The 20,961-nt window shown below is 48.7% G+C and overlaps 1 protein-coding gene across 1 annotated transcript in view; it reads right to left on the reverse strand.

The window, feature by feature from the left end:
* LOC127658263 (microtubule-actin cross-linking factor 1, isoforms 6/7-like) overlaps positions 1 to 20,961 on the reverse strand; it is a 56,359-nt gene that overhangs the window by 14,671 nt on the left and 20,727 nt on the right. The window contains exons 16-30 of the mRNA XM_052147463.1: positions 18,466 to 18,567; positions 18,183 to 18,347; positions 17,947 to 18,102; positions 12,923 to 13,120; positions 12,427 to 12,555; positions 12,096 to 12,266; positions 10,779 to 10,934; positions 10,498 to 10,704; positions 10,152 to 10,271; positions 3,164 to 3,333; positions 2,907 to 3,066; positions 1,205 to 1,399; positions 902 to 1,027; positions 660 to 803; positions 292 to 480 (exon numbers count right to left, since the gene is read on the reverse strand). Of these exons, the coding sequence (XP_052003423.1) occupies positions 292 to 480; positions 660 to 803; positions 902 to 1,027; positions 1,205 to 1,399; positions 2,907 to 3,066; positions 3,164 to 3,333; positions 10,152 to 10,271; positions 10,498 to 10,704; positions 10,779 to 10,934; positions 12,096 to 12,266; positions 12,427 to 12,555; positions 12,923 to 13,120; positions 17,947 to 18,102; positions 18,183 to 18,347; positions 18,466 to 18,567 (2,388 nt within the window). The remainder of the gene's footprint in view (positions 1 to 291; positions 481 to 659; positions 804 to 901; positions 1,028 to 1,204; positions 1,400 to 2,906; positions 3,067 to 3,163; positions 3,334 to 10,151; positions 10,272 to 10,497; positions 10,705 to 10,778; positions 10,935 to 12,095; positions 12,267 to 12,426; positions 12,556 to 12,922; positions 13,121 to 17,946; positions 18,103 to 18,182; positions 18,348 to 18,465; positions 18,568 to 20,961) is intronic.

The following is a 20,961-nucleotide window of genomic DNA, read 5'->3' on the forward strand; positions in this document are numbered from 1 at the left end:
CAGAGTTTGATTGGACACGCAATCTTTGATGTCAACAAGGAGTATGGGAAGTATTTTCTTCTCCCTTTAATAATTAATTTGACTACATTTAGCCTTGTTTCTTCTCTGCCATCCGTGTTCCTATCAGAACAAATCTGTAAATTATTGGTATGTTGTGACCCACCAGTTGAAAACCACTGCTTATTTTACAGTGAAAAACAGTGCTTGATAACAAGAGGAACCTGTGGTGCTGCAAAGAAACACAAAAGAACCGTTACATTTTAAAAGTGTTTAGAAGGAGTATAGTGTTACCGAGTGTTGAGTCATGAGCTCTGCTGCTAGCTCTATGTCTTCAGGCAATGGTTCCTGTTCTTTTAGACTGAGAGACTCCTCAGCAGACGATATCCAGTCTAGTAGTTCCTGAACTTCCTCTTTCTCTGACACTAGAGCAGACAGTATGCTCTGAATCCTCTCGGCCTGCTGCTTCGCCCACGTCTGGACCTGAGAGATTCGATCAAACATATAATACACATGTATACAAATGGGACACTGTCAGAAATGTACACATTAGAACATCAAAAGATAACTGTGATTCATTTGCATTAGTTAAATGAGTCATTTCCTCACCTATATTGTGTCTTATTTCTTGAATATGTCTGATATTTTCAGATTGTACTCACCTCTTCATAGCGAGTCTTTGTGATGCTGATCCATGATTTGATGGTGATGACCGCGTCAGGGTGACACAATGACAGAATCTCTTTGCCCAGTTTACGAATGTTCTCTAGCGCCATCTGTTGACCATTCAAGCAACTCAGCGACTCCTACGCATATTGCAGACACAAACATTGGATATGCTTTAAATATATGTTATATATATCAAACCTTTCTGTTATGATAAGTGAGTCCATGTCCTCCATACCTGATGATGTGTACGAAAGGCCAAAAGGGCCACCTCTTCCTCAGGTAGCACTCCATATTTCAGAACCCTCTCAACATCTGCGAGATGATCTAGGAATGAGTGAACCATTCCATCAAACTCTTCCGCCTGAGAAGGACATGGGTACACAGTGCATAATGTTTTAGGCTTCTCCAATATGTCTGAAAACACTTCACAAGTACATCTAATTTAGAAACATTCATCACCAAGTAGAAAAAGTAAATGTTTTCATTTTATAAATAGAAAAAAGGTTTCCATGATATCATACATCATAGTGGAGAGTACCTGTTGAAGTGCTGCCTCTAGTCGAGCCTGTTTAGACACAGAGAGTTTACACACAGCCTCCCAACGGTCCTCCAGCTCTTCCATTTGCTCCTGCAGCCAGTGGGCATCTGCTGTGCTGCTCCGTGTCAGATCCCTGACAGACCGCTTCAGTGTGCGGATACAGCTGGCACGCTTCCCGAGTTCACGCTGGAACACCTGCAGTATAGAGGTTCAAACCAGTGGTTTGGCTTCAGATTGTACACAGTTTATGGGTTCGGAATCAGACGACATAATATACTTGTGTAAATAGATATAAATGTCATTTAAATGACTATACTTTTATATATGTAAATACGCAGAATAAATTGCATTATTTAAATACACTTCTCTTAAAGAGTAGGGGTGTATCCCCGGTGTCCTGGCTAAATTCCCCTCATTGGCCCTTATCAGTCATGGCCTCCTAATAATCCCCAGCCATTAATTGGCTGTATCACTCTACCCTCTCCTCTCCACCAATACCTGGTGTGTGTTGAGTGTACTGGAGCACTATGGCTCCCGCCGCATCATCCAGGTGGATGCTGCACACTGGTGGTGTTTGAGGAGAGCCCCTTGTTTACTGTGTAAAGCGCTTTGAGTGTAGTGTCAGAAAAGCGCTACATAAATGTAACGTTCATTCGTTCATTCGTTGTGTAATAAATTGCAATCATGTAAAATATATATTTAAATGTATACAATTCTCCAGACTTGTAACCCATAAGATTAGTAGAATATAAAATAAAGGGCTGTCAATCACAAAATGTTTTTTTATCTGATTACACGAAATGCCAATTAATTAATACAATTAATCACAATTAATCAAATATCAAGTTTTGTAGTGAAGGCCCCCAAAGTAAAATTAGTTCCATATATAATCATTACATTATTATAAATAATCATACTTAAATAATGATTAATACATACTTTAAGAATAATAATTAAAATACATTACATTATTGTGGCTGAAAAGTACAGCATAAATTATGCAATACAAAAAGTGGCTTTAGAAGGCAATTTATTGTTTATTTCCATATAAATGCATATCATTGTCCTACAGTGCACAGTAATCCTATTGCAATCACAAAAAACATTTTAGCTGACAGTGAGCATGGTTTGTTGCATGTATAGCTGCAATTGCACTTACTGCCCTCTGCTGACAGGGACTCACAAAATCATAAGGGTGGAACAGTTCTTCAATCTTGAGTTGCTCCGATGATAGGAAAATTCCTTATTATATTAAGTGTCTTGATTGATTGCATTCATTTTTTATATAATAAATTGCACTGAATGTGTTAAATCGACCACCCTTTTTTTTTATAATGGCTGTAACAGTTGAATTTTGCTTTGCACTTGCTCACAACTGCATAGAAGCACAGCTGAAGTGAAGTACGCTGAATAAAAATGCGAGCCTTAACTCCTTTTGTTCATTTTAGCCAACGTACGTGTAATACTCTGTTTTTTCGCAAATTTACCTCTCTACTTCCTGTCAAGTGATATGTTTTGTATGTGCATTTTTTAGATTTTATTTGCTTCTTAATGTTTCCATCCAGCAGTTTTAATATCACTGAATGTGCATAAAATGTACGTTAATGAAAACCCAGCTAGTGAGTTGGAAACATCATCTATTATTGGTTGTGTAGCTTAGACCTAAAATATATGAAGTAGGCTAATTTATGCTGAGAGGTACCTTGTGCTTGTCAATGAGATTGTTGACCAGGTCTTTTTCACCACAGACAGGCACATCTTCAGCTAGCTGTGGCTCAGCTCTGTATAGCCAGTCATTCAGAGCCTGCAGAGCATCAGTGAACCTGCCTGAAAACAGCAGCGCCTCTTCTAACTTATGTTGTCTTGAAGGAAAAACAAAGCACAGTTTAGAGCTCAAGAGTCTTCAAACGCATAACGTCCTCTTCAAATCAATCAGGAAATAAAGCACACGAGACTGACCTCTCGCTGGATTTGCCACCAATGGTGTCCCATGAGTCTCTGAGCTCAGACACCATGTTCTCCAGGTGTTGTGTGTCCTCAGGACTCTGGGCTTTCTCCAGCAGTGAGCGGCCACTCTTCAGACAAGCCTCATACATGGGCCTCTTTGAGTGAAGAAGCTTCTGGAACTCCTGAAAATATACAAATTATATTTTATATTACAACCAACCATGGCAAACTCCTTGTAAGTTTATCTTACCTGGCCAATAAATCTGGTTATGACATTTGCATAAATAATCCATCACAAATGTGTGATGAAGTACAATGTGTTTCCTACAGCAGGGGTTTTCAAACTTTTTATGCTTTTTATGGACCCCCAAAATATGAAGTTTCATTTACAAAGGACATCTTTCCAAAACTATAAAAGCGGATACTGTATATAGTTTCATATACAGTATATGATCCCTATATCCTGTGTCTGAATAATAGTGTCAAATTATAAAGACAATTTATGTTTGTGTCCAAATATTTATTATTGCCTTTCAATTGTCATTGTATTAAAGAAAAAACTAATTATTTTAATATTAACTAGGAAAATATGCTTTATAGAAAGTTCAAATCATGTATTTTTACTACACAATAGCTGTTCCCCTTCTGTCGCTCTCCCCACATTGTGTCGGAGAAGCGACACTAGGGGTCTCTCTTGAGCGCCGATATTTACCTCTGACCTATTGAAAAGGGCCAATGAGAGTTGGCAGTCAATATTTGCATACCCCGCCCCCGCATACGGGTATTTAAGCGGGGCAAATACGGAAGTTTAGTCAGAAAATTTCTTCGGAGCCGATGGTCTGTCTGCAGTTTGCTGCGAGTTACACACCACTCAAACATTCCTGTTTCCTCTGATGATCTGCATGCTGTTGGATCTTGACGGCGCACAACAGCGGCTTTCTCCTTCAAGCATTGCACGACGTGCATTGTTGCCCCTGAGCGCTTCGACAGTGCAGACACACACACACATTGTGTATTTAAAAGAGCAATTTCTATTAAAAGAGTAATTTCTCTAAAAGAGCAAAACACAGCAGCGCTGAACGTCCTTTTCAGGACGCGTCTTTTTCAAGATGCCCTTCCGCCCCTGTGTTGTTCCTGGATGCGGTAGAGTGCTCTCTGCTTCAGACGGCCACAGGCGCTGTCTCATGTGTTTGGGCCGCGATCACACCGAGGCGGCGTTTGTGGATGGCTCATGTTCTCACTGCGAGAACATGACCATGACCACGTTGCGGTCGCGGCTTGCTTTCAACAGAGAGCAAGCCACCCCAGCTGCACCACGCATTGCTCCTTCTTCCCACGGGATTGAGGACGATGCGGTTGGCGCTGGGGGCGGCAGCGGGTGCAGTTTCGCCGGGTAGCCCCCCGCAAACCTCCCGTTCCCCAACACGCTCGCTGGTCCCCGTCTACGCTCGCGGCGATAGCGGCTCGCCTCACGGCCCGGCTGTCTATCCTCCCGAGCCCGAAGCAGATGAGCTCGCCGCTGCATCAGAGAGTGTGATGTCTGATGCCGAGGACTCCCCTGGACTGCCGCCTTCGGGCCAGCAGGCCCAGGCTGAGGCCGACGCTCAGATGTCTGACATGCTTTCCCGGGCCGCCTTCACGGTTGGATGACTGGTTCCTGGGGGCAGCTTGCCGTTCGCGGCCTCGCATCCCCCCGGTCCCGTTTTTCCCGGAGGTGCATGACGAGCTGACGTCTACGTGGAGAGCCCCGCTCTCCGCTCGTCTAGGTGCCACCCGCTCCACTATCACCACCCTCGACGGCGGAGAGCGCCACGGATACGGGGAGATTCCCCAGGTCGATAGGGCAGTTGCGTACCATCTATGCCCCGGTAGCCCTACCTCCTAGCGTGGCCGCCCTGTACTCCCATCCAAGCCCTGTAGGACAACATCCTCGCTCAACGCGAAGGCCTACAGTGCGGCTGGACGCGCTGCCTCCGCCCTGCATGCGATGGCCCTCCTGCAAGTTCACCAGGCCAAAGCACTCAGAAGCATGCATGGGGGTGGACCTGATCCTGATGTGCTGCAAGAACTGCGCTCAGAGACTGACCTCGCCCTGAGAGCGACGAAGGCCACAGCGCAGGCACTCGGAGAGGCGATGGCCACCCTAGTGGTCCAGGAACGCCATCTCTGGCTCAATCTGGTCGAGATGCATGAGGCTGACAAGAACCGCTTCCTGGACGCACCTGTCTCCCAGATTGGCCTTTTCGGCGACACCGTCGAGGACTTCGCCCAACAGTTCTCCCCGGTGAAGAAGCAGACGGAGGCCATCTCTCACATCATGCCCCGCCGCACACCTGCCGCTACGGGCCCTGCCCCGTCTGCTCGCCGAGGGCATCCCCCTGCGGCGAAGAAACCAGCTCCTGCTCCGCCCCAACCCGGGCCCAGCTCTCAGCCCCAGCGTCGAGCACCCCGCAGGCGGCGTACGGCCCCTGTCTCACGAACCCCCTCTAGGACCCAGAAGGCTGCCGGGCGCGCGGAGCAAGGTAAGTGCTTTGAGTCTATTCTCAGCACCTCAGCCTCAGGCCGCAATGAAGCCGCCCGACGCTGCATTACCTGTTCCGCCCCGCTGCGAGGCCCCGCCGGGTACGTCCAAAATACTCGTCCCTTTGGTGCCCCTAGCACAGAGCTGGGAAGCGTGGCTTTCACTTCCCAACGCATCACGCTGGCTGCACCGGACCATTCAACTCGGTTACGCAATTCAGTTTGCCCGGCTCCCGCCCCCCCTTCAGGGGCGTCCGCTTTTCCGCAGTATACAGCTAGCATGCCAGTTCCCTGCGCACGGAAATCGCGACCCTCTTAGCCAAGGGCGCGGTAGAGCCCGTCCCTCCAACCGAAATGAGGAAGGGTTTCTACAGCCCTTACTTCATTATACCCAAGAAAGGCGGCGGCTTATGACCAATCCTGGACCTGCGAGTTTTCAATCGGGCCTTGTTAAAACTCCCGTTCAAGATGCTCATGAATATTCTGGCTGGTGTTCAGCATCTAGATTGGTTCGCAGCGGTAGACCTGAAGGACGCGTACTTCCACGTCTCAATTCTGCCACAACACCGACCCGTCTGACGGTTCGCGTTCGACGGCCAAGCGTTTCAGTACAAAGTCCTCCCCTTCGGCCTGTCTCTGTCCCCTCGCGTCTTCACGAAGGTCGCAGAGGTGGCCCTTGCCCCGCTACAAGTAGCCGCCATCCGCATTCTCAACTACCTCGACGACTGGCTCATCCTAGCACACTCTCGAGAGTTACTATGCGCACACAGAGACCAGGTGCTCCGGCACCTCAGCCGCTTGGGGCTTCAGGTCAACTGGGAAAAGAGCAAGCTCACTCCATTTCAGAGCATCTCTTTTCTTGGGTTGGAGTTAGACTCAGTCTCAATGACAGCACGTCTCACGAGCGAGCGTGCTCAGTCGGTGCTGGACTGCCTCGCTTCCTTCAAGCCAGGCACAGTGGTTCCTCTAAAACTTTTCCAGAGGCTCCTGGGGCATATGGCGTCCTCCGTGGCGGTCGCGCCGCTGGGGTTGATGCATATGAGACCACTCCAACACTGGTTCCAGATAATTGATCCAGACTGGATCGGGTAAGGATCACCCCCGCCTGCTTCAAAACACTCCGACCCTGGACAGACCTCTGCTTTTTTCGGGCAGGAGTGCCCCTGCAGCAGGTGTCCCGACGCATTCTGGTCACAACCGACGCCTCCTGGTCTGAGTGGGGTGCTGTGTACAGCGGGCACGCAGCAGCGGGCCGTTGGAAAAGGGCCCCGCTGCGTTGGCACATCAATTGCCTGGAGTTGCTGACCGTCCTTCTTTCTCTCAGGAAGTTCCTCCCGTTAGTTCGGGACAAACATGTCCTCGTGAGATCGGACAGCACCATGGTGGTGGCGTACATAAATCGCCAACTCAAGTCGCTGCGTGCCACTCACATCCCCGGCAAGCTCAACGTCGTAGCGGACGCGCTATCACGACAACGCCTGCCCGGCGGGGAGTGGAGGCTTCAACCCTAGTCGGTCCAGCTGATTTGGGAATGGTTTGGCAAGGCCCAGGTAGACCTGTTTGCCTTCCAGGAAACCTCCCACTGCCCACTCTGGTACACCCTAACAGAGGCTCCCCTCGGGACAGACGCGCTGGCACACAGCTGGCCCTCGGGGCTGCGCAAGTACGCATTTCCCCCAGTGAGCCTTCTTGCACCAGTGCTGTGCAAGGTCAGGGAGGACGAGGAGCAAGTCACGTTAGTGGCCCCCTACTGGCCCACTCGCACTTGGTTCTCGGAACTCAGGCTTCTCGCGACAGCTCCTCCCTGGCGAATTCCCCTGAGAAAGGATCTCCTCTCTCAGGGACAGGGCACGCTCTGGCACCCGCGCCCAGACCTCTGGAACCTCCACGTCTGGTCCCTGGATGGGATGCGGAAGAGCTAGCCGGCTTACCGGCGACCGTTGTGAATACAATCAACCAAGCCAGAGCCCCTTCTACCAGGCACCTTTAAGCCCTAAAGTGGCGTTTGTTCGCAGATTGGTGTTCTTCCCGAACTGAAGACCCACAGAGATGCGCGATCGGGTCAGTGCTCCTGTTCCTACAGGAGAAGCTGGACAGGAGGCTGTCCCCGTCCACCCTCAAGGTGTATGTTGCCGCCATTGCCGGCCACCATGATCCTGTAGACGGCAAGTCTTTGGGTAAGCATGACCTGATCCTCAGGTTCCTGAGAGGCACCCGGAGGTTGAATCCCTCCCGGCCAGGCCTAGTTCCCTCCTAGGATCTCTTGGTAGTCTTGGCAGGACTCCAGAGACCTCCCTTCGAGCCGCTTGAATCAATTGGACTCCTCTCTCTTAAGACGGCCCTGCTGATCGCGCTCGCCTCTATCAAGAGGGTCGGGGACCTGCAAGCGTTCTCTGTCAGCGACACTTGCCTGGAATTCGGTCCAGCAGATACGTCTGTGATCCTAAGACTGCGACCGGGCTATGTGCCCAAGGCTCCTACCACACCCTTCCAAGATCAGGTAGTGAACCTGCAAGCGCTGCCCCGGGAGGAGGCAGACCCAGCCCTTTCGTTGCTATGTCCAGTGCGCGCCCTGCGCATTTACCTGGACCTCACACAGAGCACTAGACGCTCTGAGCAGCTCTGAGCAGCTCTTTGTCTGCTCTTTGTCTGCCGTCTCCAAACAGAGGCTCGCCCACTGGGTTGTCGACGCCATCACACTGGCTTATCACACCCAGGCCGTGCCCCTACCCTTGCGGGTCCGAGCTCACTCAACAAGGGGTGTTGCGTCCTCGTGGGCACTGGCCAAGGGCACCTCCCTGTAGCAACTCCCCCCTTTCGTGGCTGGATCTACCACCGCACCATACTTTCCACACGAGCCCTAAGACGGCCGTGTGACGTGCCTACCACTTTTCCTCCCCAAGAAAAAGGGCAGGTGTGGTCTCCGCAGGGTCTGGGTAAGACCCCCTTCCCTATATGCGTGTAAGGGCCCCGGCCGTGATTGCTCTATGCGAGAAACATAGAGAGAAAAGAGGCCCAGCCAGGCTGGCCCGTTCCCATGTTGGCAAACATCGCCTTGTTCCCCTCCCAGGGTAACTAGAAGGATTCCGATGTTCTTATGGGGCATTGGGGAAGGGTACGTGCAGCCAGGTACAGACGATGCGCGGCACTGGATGAAATCCCTGCCCGCCTCTGTATCGGCGGTTCACGTACACGATTCAGCGCATGGCAAGATTGGAATGGGTCCCCTAGTGTCGCTTCTCCGACACAACGTGGAGAGAGCGACAGAAGGGGAACGTTTGGTTATGTATGTAACCTCCGTTCCCCAAGGGAGGGAACGACACGTTGTGTCTTTCCTCCGCCATGTCGCTGAACCGAGCCACTGTTGTGGCCGGACCATTTCCGGCTCCTCAGAAAAATCCTGACTAAACTTCCGTATTTGCCCCACTTAAATACCCGTATGCGGGGGGCGGGGTATGCAAATACTGACTGCCAACTCTCATTGGCCCTTTTCAATAGGTCAGAGGTGAATATCGGCGCTCAAGAGAGACCCCTAGTGTCGCTTCTCCGACACAACGTGTCGTTCCCTCCCTCGGGGAACGGAGGTTACATACGTAACCAAATGGTTTTTTACACAATATTAGAACATTAGAGTAACATTTTCAGTTCTAATAAATTTACAGCACTTTTCACATTAAATATAAATTATTTAAAACTTAATTGAAAAGATAACAATAATACTAATTATTATTTGTTTAGCGCCTTCCAAGGACACTTCACAAAGCATAGACATAAAAGAACCCCCCCCCCAAACATCCATCCATCCATCCATCGTCAACCGCTTATCCTGTGTACAGGGTCGCGGGGGGCTGGAGCCTATCCCAGCTAACATTGGGCGAAAGGCGGGGGACACCCTGGACAGGTCGCCAGTCCCCCCAAACATATATAGAAATATTATTTTTTAGTCCTTACTGTTAAAATACATTTAGTAAAAGATTCAGAATAATTTTGTAAACTTACATATATTATTTGTTATTTGATTTAATATGTTTATTTGAAAAAAAAAAAATATATATATATAGGTTTAATGAGTATTTAAAACATAAACAACTATAATCGAAAGGCAAAATGTAAACCAAAAATGAACGTAGCTGCCATATTTCATTTACAAAGTTTTATTCATGATTACATTGAAAGTAAATAACAGCTTACATTTTGTTCAGTTCATCACGCAAAGTGATCATATTGCTTGAAGACTTGGAATATAGTCGCTAATAACTTGCATGATATGACAATTAAACCCAGTGAAGACTTTTTAAAAAATCCCTTTTTCAATTCTGCAGAAGAAAGAAAGTTTTGGAGTAAATTATGACCGAATTTTCAAACTATTAGGCAAACTATTCCTTTAAAATAAGCCAAACTGGGGAGGTTTAGAGTCAGAAGTGAGCATGTATAGAGTCAGAAGTGAGCATGTATAGAGTCAGAAGTGAGCATGCTGTACCTTTTGTTCAGTGAGCTGTTGTTTGATCTCCTCTTGTGACACAGCGATCTCTTTGTGTGTATCCAGCGTCTGTTCTACCTCTGTCATCCAGTCCACCAGGAGATGCCACAATTCACTGAACTGTGAGGGATAAATACACAAAGCTCATCAGAAGTTTATGGTTCTTTAAGATATGTTAGCCAAATTTGCTAGTTAATATAATTTAAAATAAAGGTTTGTTCACCAAAACCAAGGACTAATCCCCCAGACAAAGAGAATAGAAGTATTTGGGTAAATTGGAAAGGTGATTCTCCATTCAAAGTCATCTTGAGTGTTGAAGTATTAGTTCACATGAGAAGTAACTAACCTGTTTGGCATGTCTTTTGACATCCTCCAGTGTTTTCCCTCTCTCTGAGGTGTGTTGGAGTAGTTTTCTGTATCGGTCCTGGACGGTTATGATCAGGTTCTGCATGACATCACAGTCATCCTTCCTGCTGAGTTCAGACAGACGTGTGGCAACGTTCTCCATACTCGTCTTTCTGTCACCATAAGACTGCACCTCACTCACCAGCATCTGCAAACAAGATGACTGCATCAGACACTTCCTCAGCCACACGCATATATAAACACAGGCACAAATACACATACCCTGTGCTCCTGGAGCTGTGAGGAGATGATGTCCAGGATGAAGCTGGGGGCAGGTAAAGTGGTTATGGTCTCCTCACACTTGGCCATTTTGGTCAGCAGGTCTTGGACATTACTGTTAAACTCTTTAGCAAGACCAAGTCCCTCTGTCAGCTTTGCCTAAATAAAACGAAAAAAAAATAAATAAAAAATATATATATATATATTTTTTTTTTACAGTTTTTTTTTGTTGACAATGTAACCACTAAACTTGAAATTTCACAAGACTTTTTTTGTGGCCAAAATAACAAAACACACAAATTATTGATTACTTATTTTCTTGATTATTATAAATCATAAAAACATAAATTGCCAATATAAATATGAGTACAAATGATATAGCGCTACCTTATGGCCGATTCTCACAAAAGTTGGTGCCTAACCTGGAAGTGTATGTCAAATTTCATAATGATTGATCATTCACTATACATGTTAGCTGCTGAAATGTGATTGGCTGCATTTGAGTGGCCATTTTTGTTGATTTGTCAAAGAAGATGGCAACTTACAAATTCCTTGATAGTTAATACATTTTATTTGTTTTTTATGTCATGGTTTGGAACAAATGAAGGTGAGTAGTGATGACAGAATTTTCATTTTTGAGTTAACTATCACTTTAAGAGTACAAGTCAACACTCAGCAGTTACATTATAAATGTCAGTTAAATGTTGACAAAATGCCTTGAAAATGTTAAAAGGCGAAATCCTGAGAGAGAATCTTGCTTATGTAATATGTACTGTATTCTAAAGATAGATAATAATATATTTTCACATTATGTATAATATTAATATTTGAGTATTTATATTACTGTATGTATACAGTATATAAATATAAAGACATATATGGCCATTCTCATGTTGAATTAACAGGTTTATAGGACGAAAAGTCTGACAGCTCTCGTAACGCTTGTTAAATCTCTCAAAAACTCTAAAAAACTCATTTGTCACATGTCTGAGGTATTACTCATTTTTAAAACAAAATATGCATTTTTCTTTTAAAAATAAGACAGGTTAGGAGATATTGTATATTTTCAAATACTCTCTAACAAGTTAAATAAAATATTTATGTGGTCTTTTTTATTATTATGGAAGAACAACAGATGCTGCCAAATGTAGTGTCATTTAATAACAGGATAATAGAATATCCCGGATTTGAAACACATGTTCAATGCTTTGAACTTTTAGATGTTTTAAAATGAAAAGTTAAACTTAAACACTCAAGGCTTCAGTTTGCTAAAATACTATGCCGAGTGTACAAACAGCACAATCTCATCTCTCTCATCACCTTTCGTTCTTGCATTTTGGCATAGACAGAGCTCCATTTCTGCTCCAGTATGCATAAGCTGTGCTCAGTACTGGAGCCCCGGGCCACGTCACTGCCCTCAAGCATCCTGTTGATGGTGTTGCGTACATTTGTATAGGCATGCATTTTAGAATCCATCTCATTACACAAATCCTGTGGCACAAGACACAGAAACTGGTAAGACTTCATTATAAAAGCATACTTAATTAGTTTCATACTTCATTTCTTAATGTGTTTGCAGTGGTTCCATTATTCTTATTTCATTATTAACAGGTTTGAGACTCCATAAAGTTAATCATGCACATCAAATTACCAAGTGAGCATTCAGTCTCTCGTTGGCAGAGTCTGGCATACCCCACACTGTCTTACTGGACGACAGCCTCAGGTCTGTGTGTTCCAGCCACTGCAGGATATCTTGGATCTCCATGGTTACATCCTGAACCTAAAGGAAGATTATAAATGCTGAATTTAAAATATGCATCAGAGTGGATTATCTACAATTATTTTTTAAATATTAATTAAGAGGCACTTCTGAGTACTTGTACACATAAAGTAAATTCCAAATGAATACAAAATGTATACAAAAGTTCTTAAGGGAATAAAAGAAGAATGTAACAGATTTTTTTATATGTTTTATTGAGCTGTAATTATCTGTCCTTTAAAACTAGAATGATTATTTGATTATAGAAAAAAACATACTACGGGACAGAAAAGTTCCTATTTAAAGAGTCTATATATACTGTATATATGTAACTGTCTAAGGCATTCTTTTCTAATCTGGATAAACTGTTCCTGGTGTTTGTGGTCACCTGACTGAGGTTATTTTCTAGCTCTAGCTGTCTGCGCTCGGTCTCACAGCGCACAAATTCCCAGCGTTCATTCAGCTTTTCCAGACAAGTCTGTAAGACTTGTGAGCTGTCTCCAGCCCTGGACTCCTGCAGATTCCTGCCAGCCTGGTTCAAAGAGTCCACCGTGTGCACATGGGACATCACGTCATTACTGAGAACCTGAGTGCACACAACAATCCTGTAGCTCAACTGGTAAATTGAATACAATAAATATAATTATCCAGATAATTAAAATACATTACTTTATTAAGGCAGAGTTAAAATAAAGCATTGACTATGCAATAGAAAAAATGGCTTTAGAAGGCAATATACTGTTTATTTCCACATCACTGAACATAAGCCTATCATTGGCCTACAATCCATTTTGCAATTTAATTTGTCAATCTGCCTGAGACAGTGTTAGGAATTCCTTGTCTTGTTTCACTGTTGCCCTCTGTCTGCCATTTTTGTCACCTTTGCATTCCATAGTTTTCACTCACTGTGTATTTAAGCCCTGCTTTTTGTTCACTCCTTGTCGTTCGTTCTGTCACGATTGAGCAGCAAGGCAGACGAGGAGATGCGGATCTAAACGCAGTTACACTTTATTAAATAAACAAGCAAGAAAAAACACAAAGGAAAACCCTCAATGGGGAAATAAACATAAAACTAGAAAACACAGGCAGGGAACACACACCAGGCTAACAACATTCAACGAACGACAAGGAGTGAACAAAAAGCACTGCTTAAATACACAGTGAGTGATGACAGAATGAGACACAGGTGAAAACAATGAACAAAATGGCAGTGATGATGGCAGGTGGATTCTGGGAAGTGTAGTTCTAAACAATGACAAGTGAAACAGTGGAGCTAAACAAGGGACAAAAGTGAAAACTATGGAATGCAAAGGTGACAAAAATGGCAGACAGAGGGCAACAGTGAAACAAGACAAGGAATTCCTAAAATAGCCCCCCCTCAAGGATCGGATTCCAGACGATCAAAGTAACATAAAACAAAACAAAAAATGTCCATGACTGGGGGGGAGCTTGAGGTGGGCAGACAGACCAAGGGGGCAACGAGGGGCAGACAGACAGTCCAGGGAGCAATGAGAGGCAGACAGACAGTCCAGGGGGCACAAAAAGCAGGCAGGAAGTCCAAGGGGGCACAGATGGCAGGCAGGAAGTCCAAGGGGGCACAGATGGCAGGCAGGAAGTCCAAGGGGGCACAAAGGGCAAGGACAAGTTCAGGTGGTCAGGGAGCTGGCCACCGGGCAAGGACAGGTTTGGGGAAACTGGGAGGAGGCCACTGGACAGGGACTGGGTCAGGGGGCCTGGGCAGAGGCCATAGGACAGGGACCGGGTCAGGAGGCCTGGGAGGAGGCCACAGGACAAGGACTGGGTCAGGAAACCTGGGAGGAGGCCACTGGACAGGGACTGGGTCAGGGGGCCTGGGCAGAGGCCACAGGACAGGGACCAGGTCAGGAGGCCTGGGAGGAGGCCACAGGACAAGGACTGGGTCAGGAAACCTGGGAGGAGGCCACTGGACAGGGACTGGGTCAGGGGGCCTGGGCAGAGGCCACAGGACAGGGACCGGGTCAGGAGGCCTGGGAGGAGGCCACAGGACAGGGACTGGGTCAGGAGGCCTGGGAGGAGGCCACAGGACAGGGACTGGGTCAGGAGGCCTGGGAGGAGGCCACAGGACAGGGACTGGGTCAGGAGGCCTGGGGGAAGGCCACAGGACGGGAACAGGGTCAGGAGGCCTGGGAGGAGGCCACAGGACAGGGACAGGGTCAGGAGGCCTGGGAGGAAGCCACAGGACAGGGACAGGGTCAGGAGGCCTGGGAGGAGGCCACAGGACAGGGACTTGGTCAGGAGGCCTGGGAGGAGGCCACAGGACGGGAACAGAGTCAGGAGGCCTGGGAGGAGGCCACAGGACAGGGACCGGGTCAGGAGAACTGGGAGGAGGCCAGAGGACTGGAACAGGGTCAGGTGGCCTGGGAGGCGGCCACAGGTCAGGGACAGGGTCAGGACCCCTGGGAGGAGGCCCTAAAGGCGGTGACCTGGAAGGCTCTGGCGGCGGAGCCGTAGGAGGCTCGGGAGGCGGAGCCGCAGGAGGCTCGGGAGGCAGAGCCGTAGGAGGCTCGGGAGGTGGAGCCGTAGGAGGCTCAGGAGGCTCTGAGGGTGGAGCCGTAGGAAGCTCTGGAGGCGGAGCCGTAGGAGGCTCTGGAGGCGGAGCCGAGGGAGGCTCAGCTGAGGGAGGCTCTGGAGGCGGAGCTGAGGGAGGCTCTGGAGGCTCAGAGGCCTCAGGGGGCAGAGCCGTGGGAGGCTCAGGAGGCAGAGCCGAGGGAGGAGGAACCATGGAAAGCTCGGGAGGCTCAGGGGGCAGAGCCGTGGGAGGCTCAGGAGGCAGAGCAGAGGGAGGCTCGAGAGGCGGAGCCCTGGGAGGCTCGAGAGGAGGAGCCCTGGCAGACTCGAGAGACTTGAGAGATGGAGCCCTGGGAGGCGGAGCCCTAGGAGGCTTGGGAGGAGGATCCCTGGGTGGCTCGGGAGACTTGAGAGGCGGAGCCCTGGAAGGCTCAAGAGGAGCCCTGCAAGACTCGAGAGGCAGAGCCTTGGGAGGCTTGAGAGGCGGAGCCCTGGGAGGCTTGAGAGGCGGAGCTCTGGAAAGCTCGGGAGGCGGAGCTCTGGAAAGCTTGGGAGGCTTGGGAGGCGGAGCCCTGGAAGGCTCGGGAGGCTTGGGAGGCGGAGTCCTGGGAGGCTCGAGAGGCTTGAGAGGCGGAGCCCTGGGAGGCTTGAGAGGTGAAGCTCTGGAAAGCTCAAGAGGCTCAGAAGGCGGAGCTCTGGGAAGCTCGGAAGGTGGAGCTCTGGAAAGCTCGGAAGGCGGAGCTCTGGAAAGCTCGGAAGGCGGAGCTCTGGAAAGCTCGGGAGGCTCGGAAGGTGGAGCTCTAGGAAGCTCGGAAGGCGGAGCTCTGGGAAGCTTGGGAGGCGGAGCTCTGGGAAGCTCGGGAGGCTCGAGGGGCGCAGGCTCTAGGACGGGCATGACCATTGCCGCTGGCTTTTGGTCAGTCCTGGCTATTGGCGTTGGCCCGGGAATGGTCGAGGCTACAGGCGCTGGCTCAGGGACGGTTGAGGCTACAGGCGCTGGCTCAGGGGTGGTCGAGGCTACAGACGCTGGCTCAGGGACGGTCGAGGCTACAGGCACTGGCTCAGGGACGGTCAAGGCTACAGGCGCTGGCTCAGTGACGGTCGAGGCTACAGGCGCTGGCTCACTGACCTCTGAGGCGACAGGCACTGGCTCACTGACCTCTGAGGCGACAGGCTCTGGCTGGGTGACCGTGGTATGCGCTGGCTTGGGTTTGCTGACCGTGGCTGACGAGGGCTCTGGCTCTGGCCTGCTGACCGTAGCTGATGAGGGCTCTGGCTCGCAGACCGGGGCAGGCGAGGGCTCTGGCCCGCTGACCGTAGCTGACGAGGGCTCTGGCTCGCAGACCGGGGCAGGCGAGGTCTCTGGCTTGCTGACCGTAGCTGACGAGGGCTCTGGCTCGCAGACCGGGGTAGGCAAGGGCTCTGGCTCGCAGACCGTAGCTGACGAGGGTTCTGGCTCGCAGACCGGGGCAGGCGAGGGCTCTGGCTCGCTGGCCGTGGCAGGCGTGGGCTCTGGCTCGCTGGCCATGGCAGGCGTGGGCTCTGGCTCGCTGGCCGTGGCAGGCACGGAAAGCCCAGTGGCGGAAACCGGGATCGAGAGAGGTGGTTCCCCGGCAGCGAGTACTCCCAAGACTAGATCCACATATTCCCTCCATGTGAGGTCTCCGGAGTTCGGCAATCCCCTCAGCTGGTACGTTGGTAGCCCGAGCTGGTAGATGGTTTTCAGGGATGTGTCGTCGAAGCCGGTGTGGATGGCAACAGCGGAAAAGAAGTGGGAGTACTCGCGGATGGTCAACTCCGCCTGGGTCAGTTCCATCAGGTAAGCTGCTAGATCCATATTGGTTCGTTCGTTCTGTCACGATTGAGCAGCAAGGCAGACGAGGAGATGCGGATCTAAACGCAGTTACACTTTATTAAATAAACATAAAACTAGAAAACACAGGCAGGGAACACACACCAGGCTAACAACATTCAACGAACGACAAGGAGTGAACAAAAAGCAGGGCTTAAATACACAGTGAGTGATGACAGAATGAGACACAGGTGAAAACAATGAACAAAATGGCAGTGATGATGGCAGGTGGATTCTGGGAAGTGTAGATCTAAACAATCGACACAGTGAGACAGTGGAGCTAAACAAGGGACAAAAGTGAAAACTATGGAATGCAAAGGTGACAAAAATGGCAGACAGAGGGCAACAGTGAAACAAGACAAGGAATTCCTAACAGACAGACTTATTATAAGGGCTTTTCTAATGATATGTCAATGTAAACCTGCATCAGATTGATGCTTTGATCATCTCACTTTGGTTGCATCACATCATAAACAGGGCTTTTAGGACACTGTCAAGTTAAACACAGTTTGAAATTTAGAAAAACATGTCTCAAAAACCCTACGTTTGGAGTTGCGCTCCGTCCAGCTTTGTTTGAACGCAAGAACATGTTCTCATTTTATGCTGTCTGCTGTCAGTAACCCAGTGTTCCAAACAGCATAGATGATGCCTTCGGAGGGCACTTAGAAGGGAGAACAATCATGCCTATTGTACAAAGGTGCCTGATTTTGTTCCTGGCAGGCTGCAAATGCCCTATCCACGCACCATCCCTAATCCTAACCATATGGAGCATGTAAGGCTGAGTAGACTGCCAGGAACAACTCGAGACACCTTTCTCCCATCGCAAAGTGGGTGTGTAGAATAAGTTAAACATCCAAAATGTATGGTGCTAGTGGTACTACAGGAAAGGATTGAGGAACACTGACCTAAATAAAATGCTCTCATCACTGCAAATGTGGGGGCACAACTTTGGGTTGGCACACAATGCTCATTTTAAAAAGAAATCACTGCTACAGACAGTTGAGAGTTTTTACCTTGTGTTTGGCTAGCTCTATCTCACAGGTCTGGAGGTCGATGCTGTTTGGCTGAGAGGCCTGCATTAGGTCAGCCGTGTGGGAGAGCCAGGCATGCAACTCATCTAGAGTGTTCTGGAATTGACCCAATCCTAGCAGTGCACACTCCAGCTGGTGCTGCTCAAATGCACATTGTGTTATTGAAGTACCATTATGATAAAACATGTTCAAGTCGTTTCAGTTAGGTGAGATGTTACCTGTCTGCTGACAGTCTCTGACTCCAGGCTGTCCCATCGCTGGCGGAAGTCACACAGGGGAGAGATAGATCCAGGCCTTTCAGTGCCCGGAGAAAGACGACACACAAAACGATGGTTTAGACTCTCAATCTCGATCTTCTTCTGATAGAGCTCTCGCTTAAATTCCTGACACAAGAGGTGATGACATTATCAGTGTCTTGGACAAACACTGAAGAACTTCAGATTCATTGGCAACACATCTTTCAGTTTCTCAAGGTAAGTTGTTTGCTCAGTAAAGTCTCACCTTTAGGTCACATAGCTGCTCTTTGATTGAACCCAGGTCTGAACCCACTGAAAACTCTTCAGTGGATTTCAACTCTGCAGACTTCAGCCACTCAAAGAGACCCTTCAAGAGAATGCCAAAGTCTTATTTGCAAACCTAGTTTTATAAAACCATTTGTAAGGATCTCTTAGCCCCATGATCTGAATATTTAGTGGGTCAATGAGCACATTTACATGCACAATCTCACACCGATTATGCTTAATATGCCGACAACATGTGTGGTCATGTTAACAAATTAAACGACATAAGAATGAACCGACAATCGGTATGGGTAGAATTTTTCCCATTACCCGATTCCGCATGGCATGTAAACACCTTTACCGACATTCTTACTGACTTATACAATGTACTCAAGTTTTGCCACATGCCTGTTCAGGGTTTGATGTCAAAGTCTTAGTAGTAGTGGAAGACATTGACACATGAGTCATGTGACTCTACCCTCCCTAGCAACCGGGCCAATTTGGTTGCTTAGGAGACATGGCTGGTGTCACTCAGCACACCCTGGATTCAAATTTGCGAATCCAGGGGTGGTAGTCAGCGTCAATACTCGCTGATCTACCCAGGCCCCATTTTGAATAATCTTTCATTATCATTTATTTAAAATATATAAATAAACATAAATTGTCGATGTAGTGACACTAGGGGTCGCCCTTGGGAGCCCCAAACACCTCTGATCTTTGCAAAAAGGCCAATGGGAATTGGCGAGTGGAATTTGCATGCCACTCCCCTGGACATATGGGTATAAAAGGAGCTGGCTTGCAAACACTCATTCAGATTTTTTCTTCTGAAAAAAGCTCTTTGATTTACGGCGCATTACAGCGGCTTCTCCCCTCTTGAACCGGTTGAGTGCAGAGAACCCCCCTGGGCACTTCAGCAGCCTAAAAGAGTATATTCTTCCTCTTAAAGAGTATATTTCCCTTCTAAAAGAGTGGCACTCACAGAGAGCGTATTTTTAAAGATGCCTTTCTGTTTGTGTATATTTCCTGGTTGCGATTGTTACCTCTCCGCTTCCCACGGCCATGATCGCTGCCTCACGTGCTTGGGTGCTGCCCACGCGGGGCCAGCGTTCGTGGACAGATCATGTTCTTACTGTGAGAGCATGATTACAAACGTTGTGGTTGCAGCTTTCCTCAGAGTGATAACCACCCCAGCGGCTCCCCACTGCGGTCCTTTTACCTATGGGTTTGAGGCTGCGTCGGTTAGCACTGGGGATTTGGGGATTTCAATGGGAGCCGCTCTGCCGTGTAGGCCCCCACGGACCTGCCATTCCCCAGCATGCTTGTTTGCCACAGCAAGTTTTGCGATGGGACCACCGGCTTGTCTCAGGGCGAGTTTGCGAGTCACACCTCTATTACAATGTCCCACATAACCATCCTTGATAGTTTTCCTTTTCAAGAACTTCCATGTTTTCTGTCCATTTTAGTTGTGTGTTTACTCGTAATGTTTGAAATTCAGCGTGGAACCACCCGCAGGAAGCAGACACCACCCGTCTCATGGCCAGCCACTAAGAACCCAAAGAAGGCTTAGAAGCGCCCCTGAGATGGGCGACCCAGGGAGTCAGAGACACGCTATACAGGAGTAAGAAGACCACTCCATCCCCCAGTGGAGTGCCGGGTGGAAATTACTTGTTTGCCTTTTCTTTTGATTTCACCCACATTTTCAAGAAAAGAACGGTTTCCTCGTGACCGCCGGGCAACTTTCCTTTATGGCAGGAATGGTGCTCCGGAGGTGGGCACCACGCCCCCGAGCGTCCAGCTGTGACACAATCACGGCCATGACAGGACAGTTGCGACAGGGCACAAGGACACTTTCCCTCCTCCCCATCCTTGACTGCTCCTACGGTGGGTATATGGAGGGAGTGCTTCATTGTCTCCGGACTCACCACGGCCACATGTGGTGCCTTAGGCTCAGCCCCGCTGCGAGGCCCCACATGCCGGTATGTCCAACGCGATTGTCCCCTTGGTCCCCCTCGCCCAGAGCTTGGGGGTGTGGCTCGCGCTCCACAACCCATCAAGGTGGCTGACCAGTACCGTCTGACTCGGCTACGAAATTCAGTTCACCAGGTGCCCGCCCAGGTTCAATTGCGTCCACTTCAATTCGGTGATGGGCGAGAATGCTGCTGCCCTTCGTCCCTTCTATGGAAGGATGCGATAGAGCCTGTCCCTTCAGCTGAGAAGAAGAAGGGGTTTTACAGCCCCTACTTCATCACACCAAAAAAATGTGGTGGGTGCAGCCAATCTACCTCAGGTACCTCAGCTGCTGGGGCTTCAGGTCAAGTGACAAAAGAGAAAGCTCTCCCCAGTTCAGAGCGTCTCTTTTCTCGTGCCTCTCATGTGAGCGCGTGCAGTCGTTGCCGGAGTGTTCAGGTGGAGAATGGCTGTACCATTGAAACAGTTTCAGAGGCTCCTGGGGCATACAACATCCTTGGCGGTGGTCACGCCACTCAGGTTGATGCAT

This window comes from Xyrauchen texanus, chromosome 17, assembly GCF_025860055.1.
Source record: "Xyrauchen texanus isolate HMW12.3.18 chromosome 17, RBS_HiC_50CHRs, whole genome shotgun sequence".
Taxonomy (NCBI): domain Eukaryota; kingdom Metazoa; phylum Chordata; class Actinopteri; order Cypriniformes; family Catostomidae; genus Xyrauchen; species Xyrauchen texanus.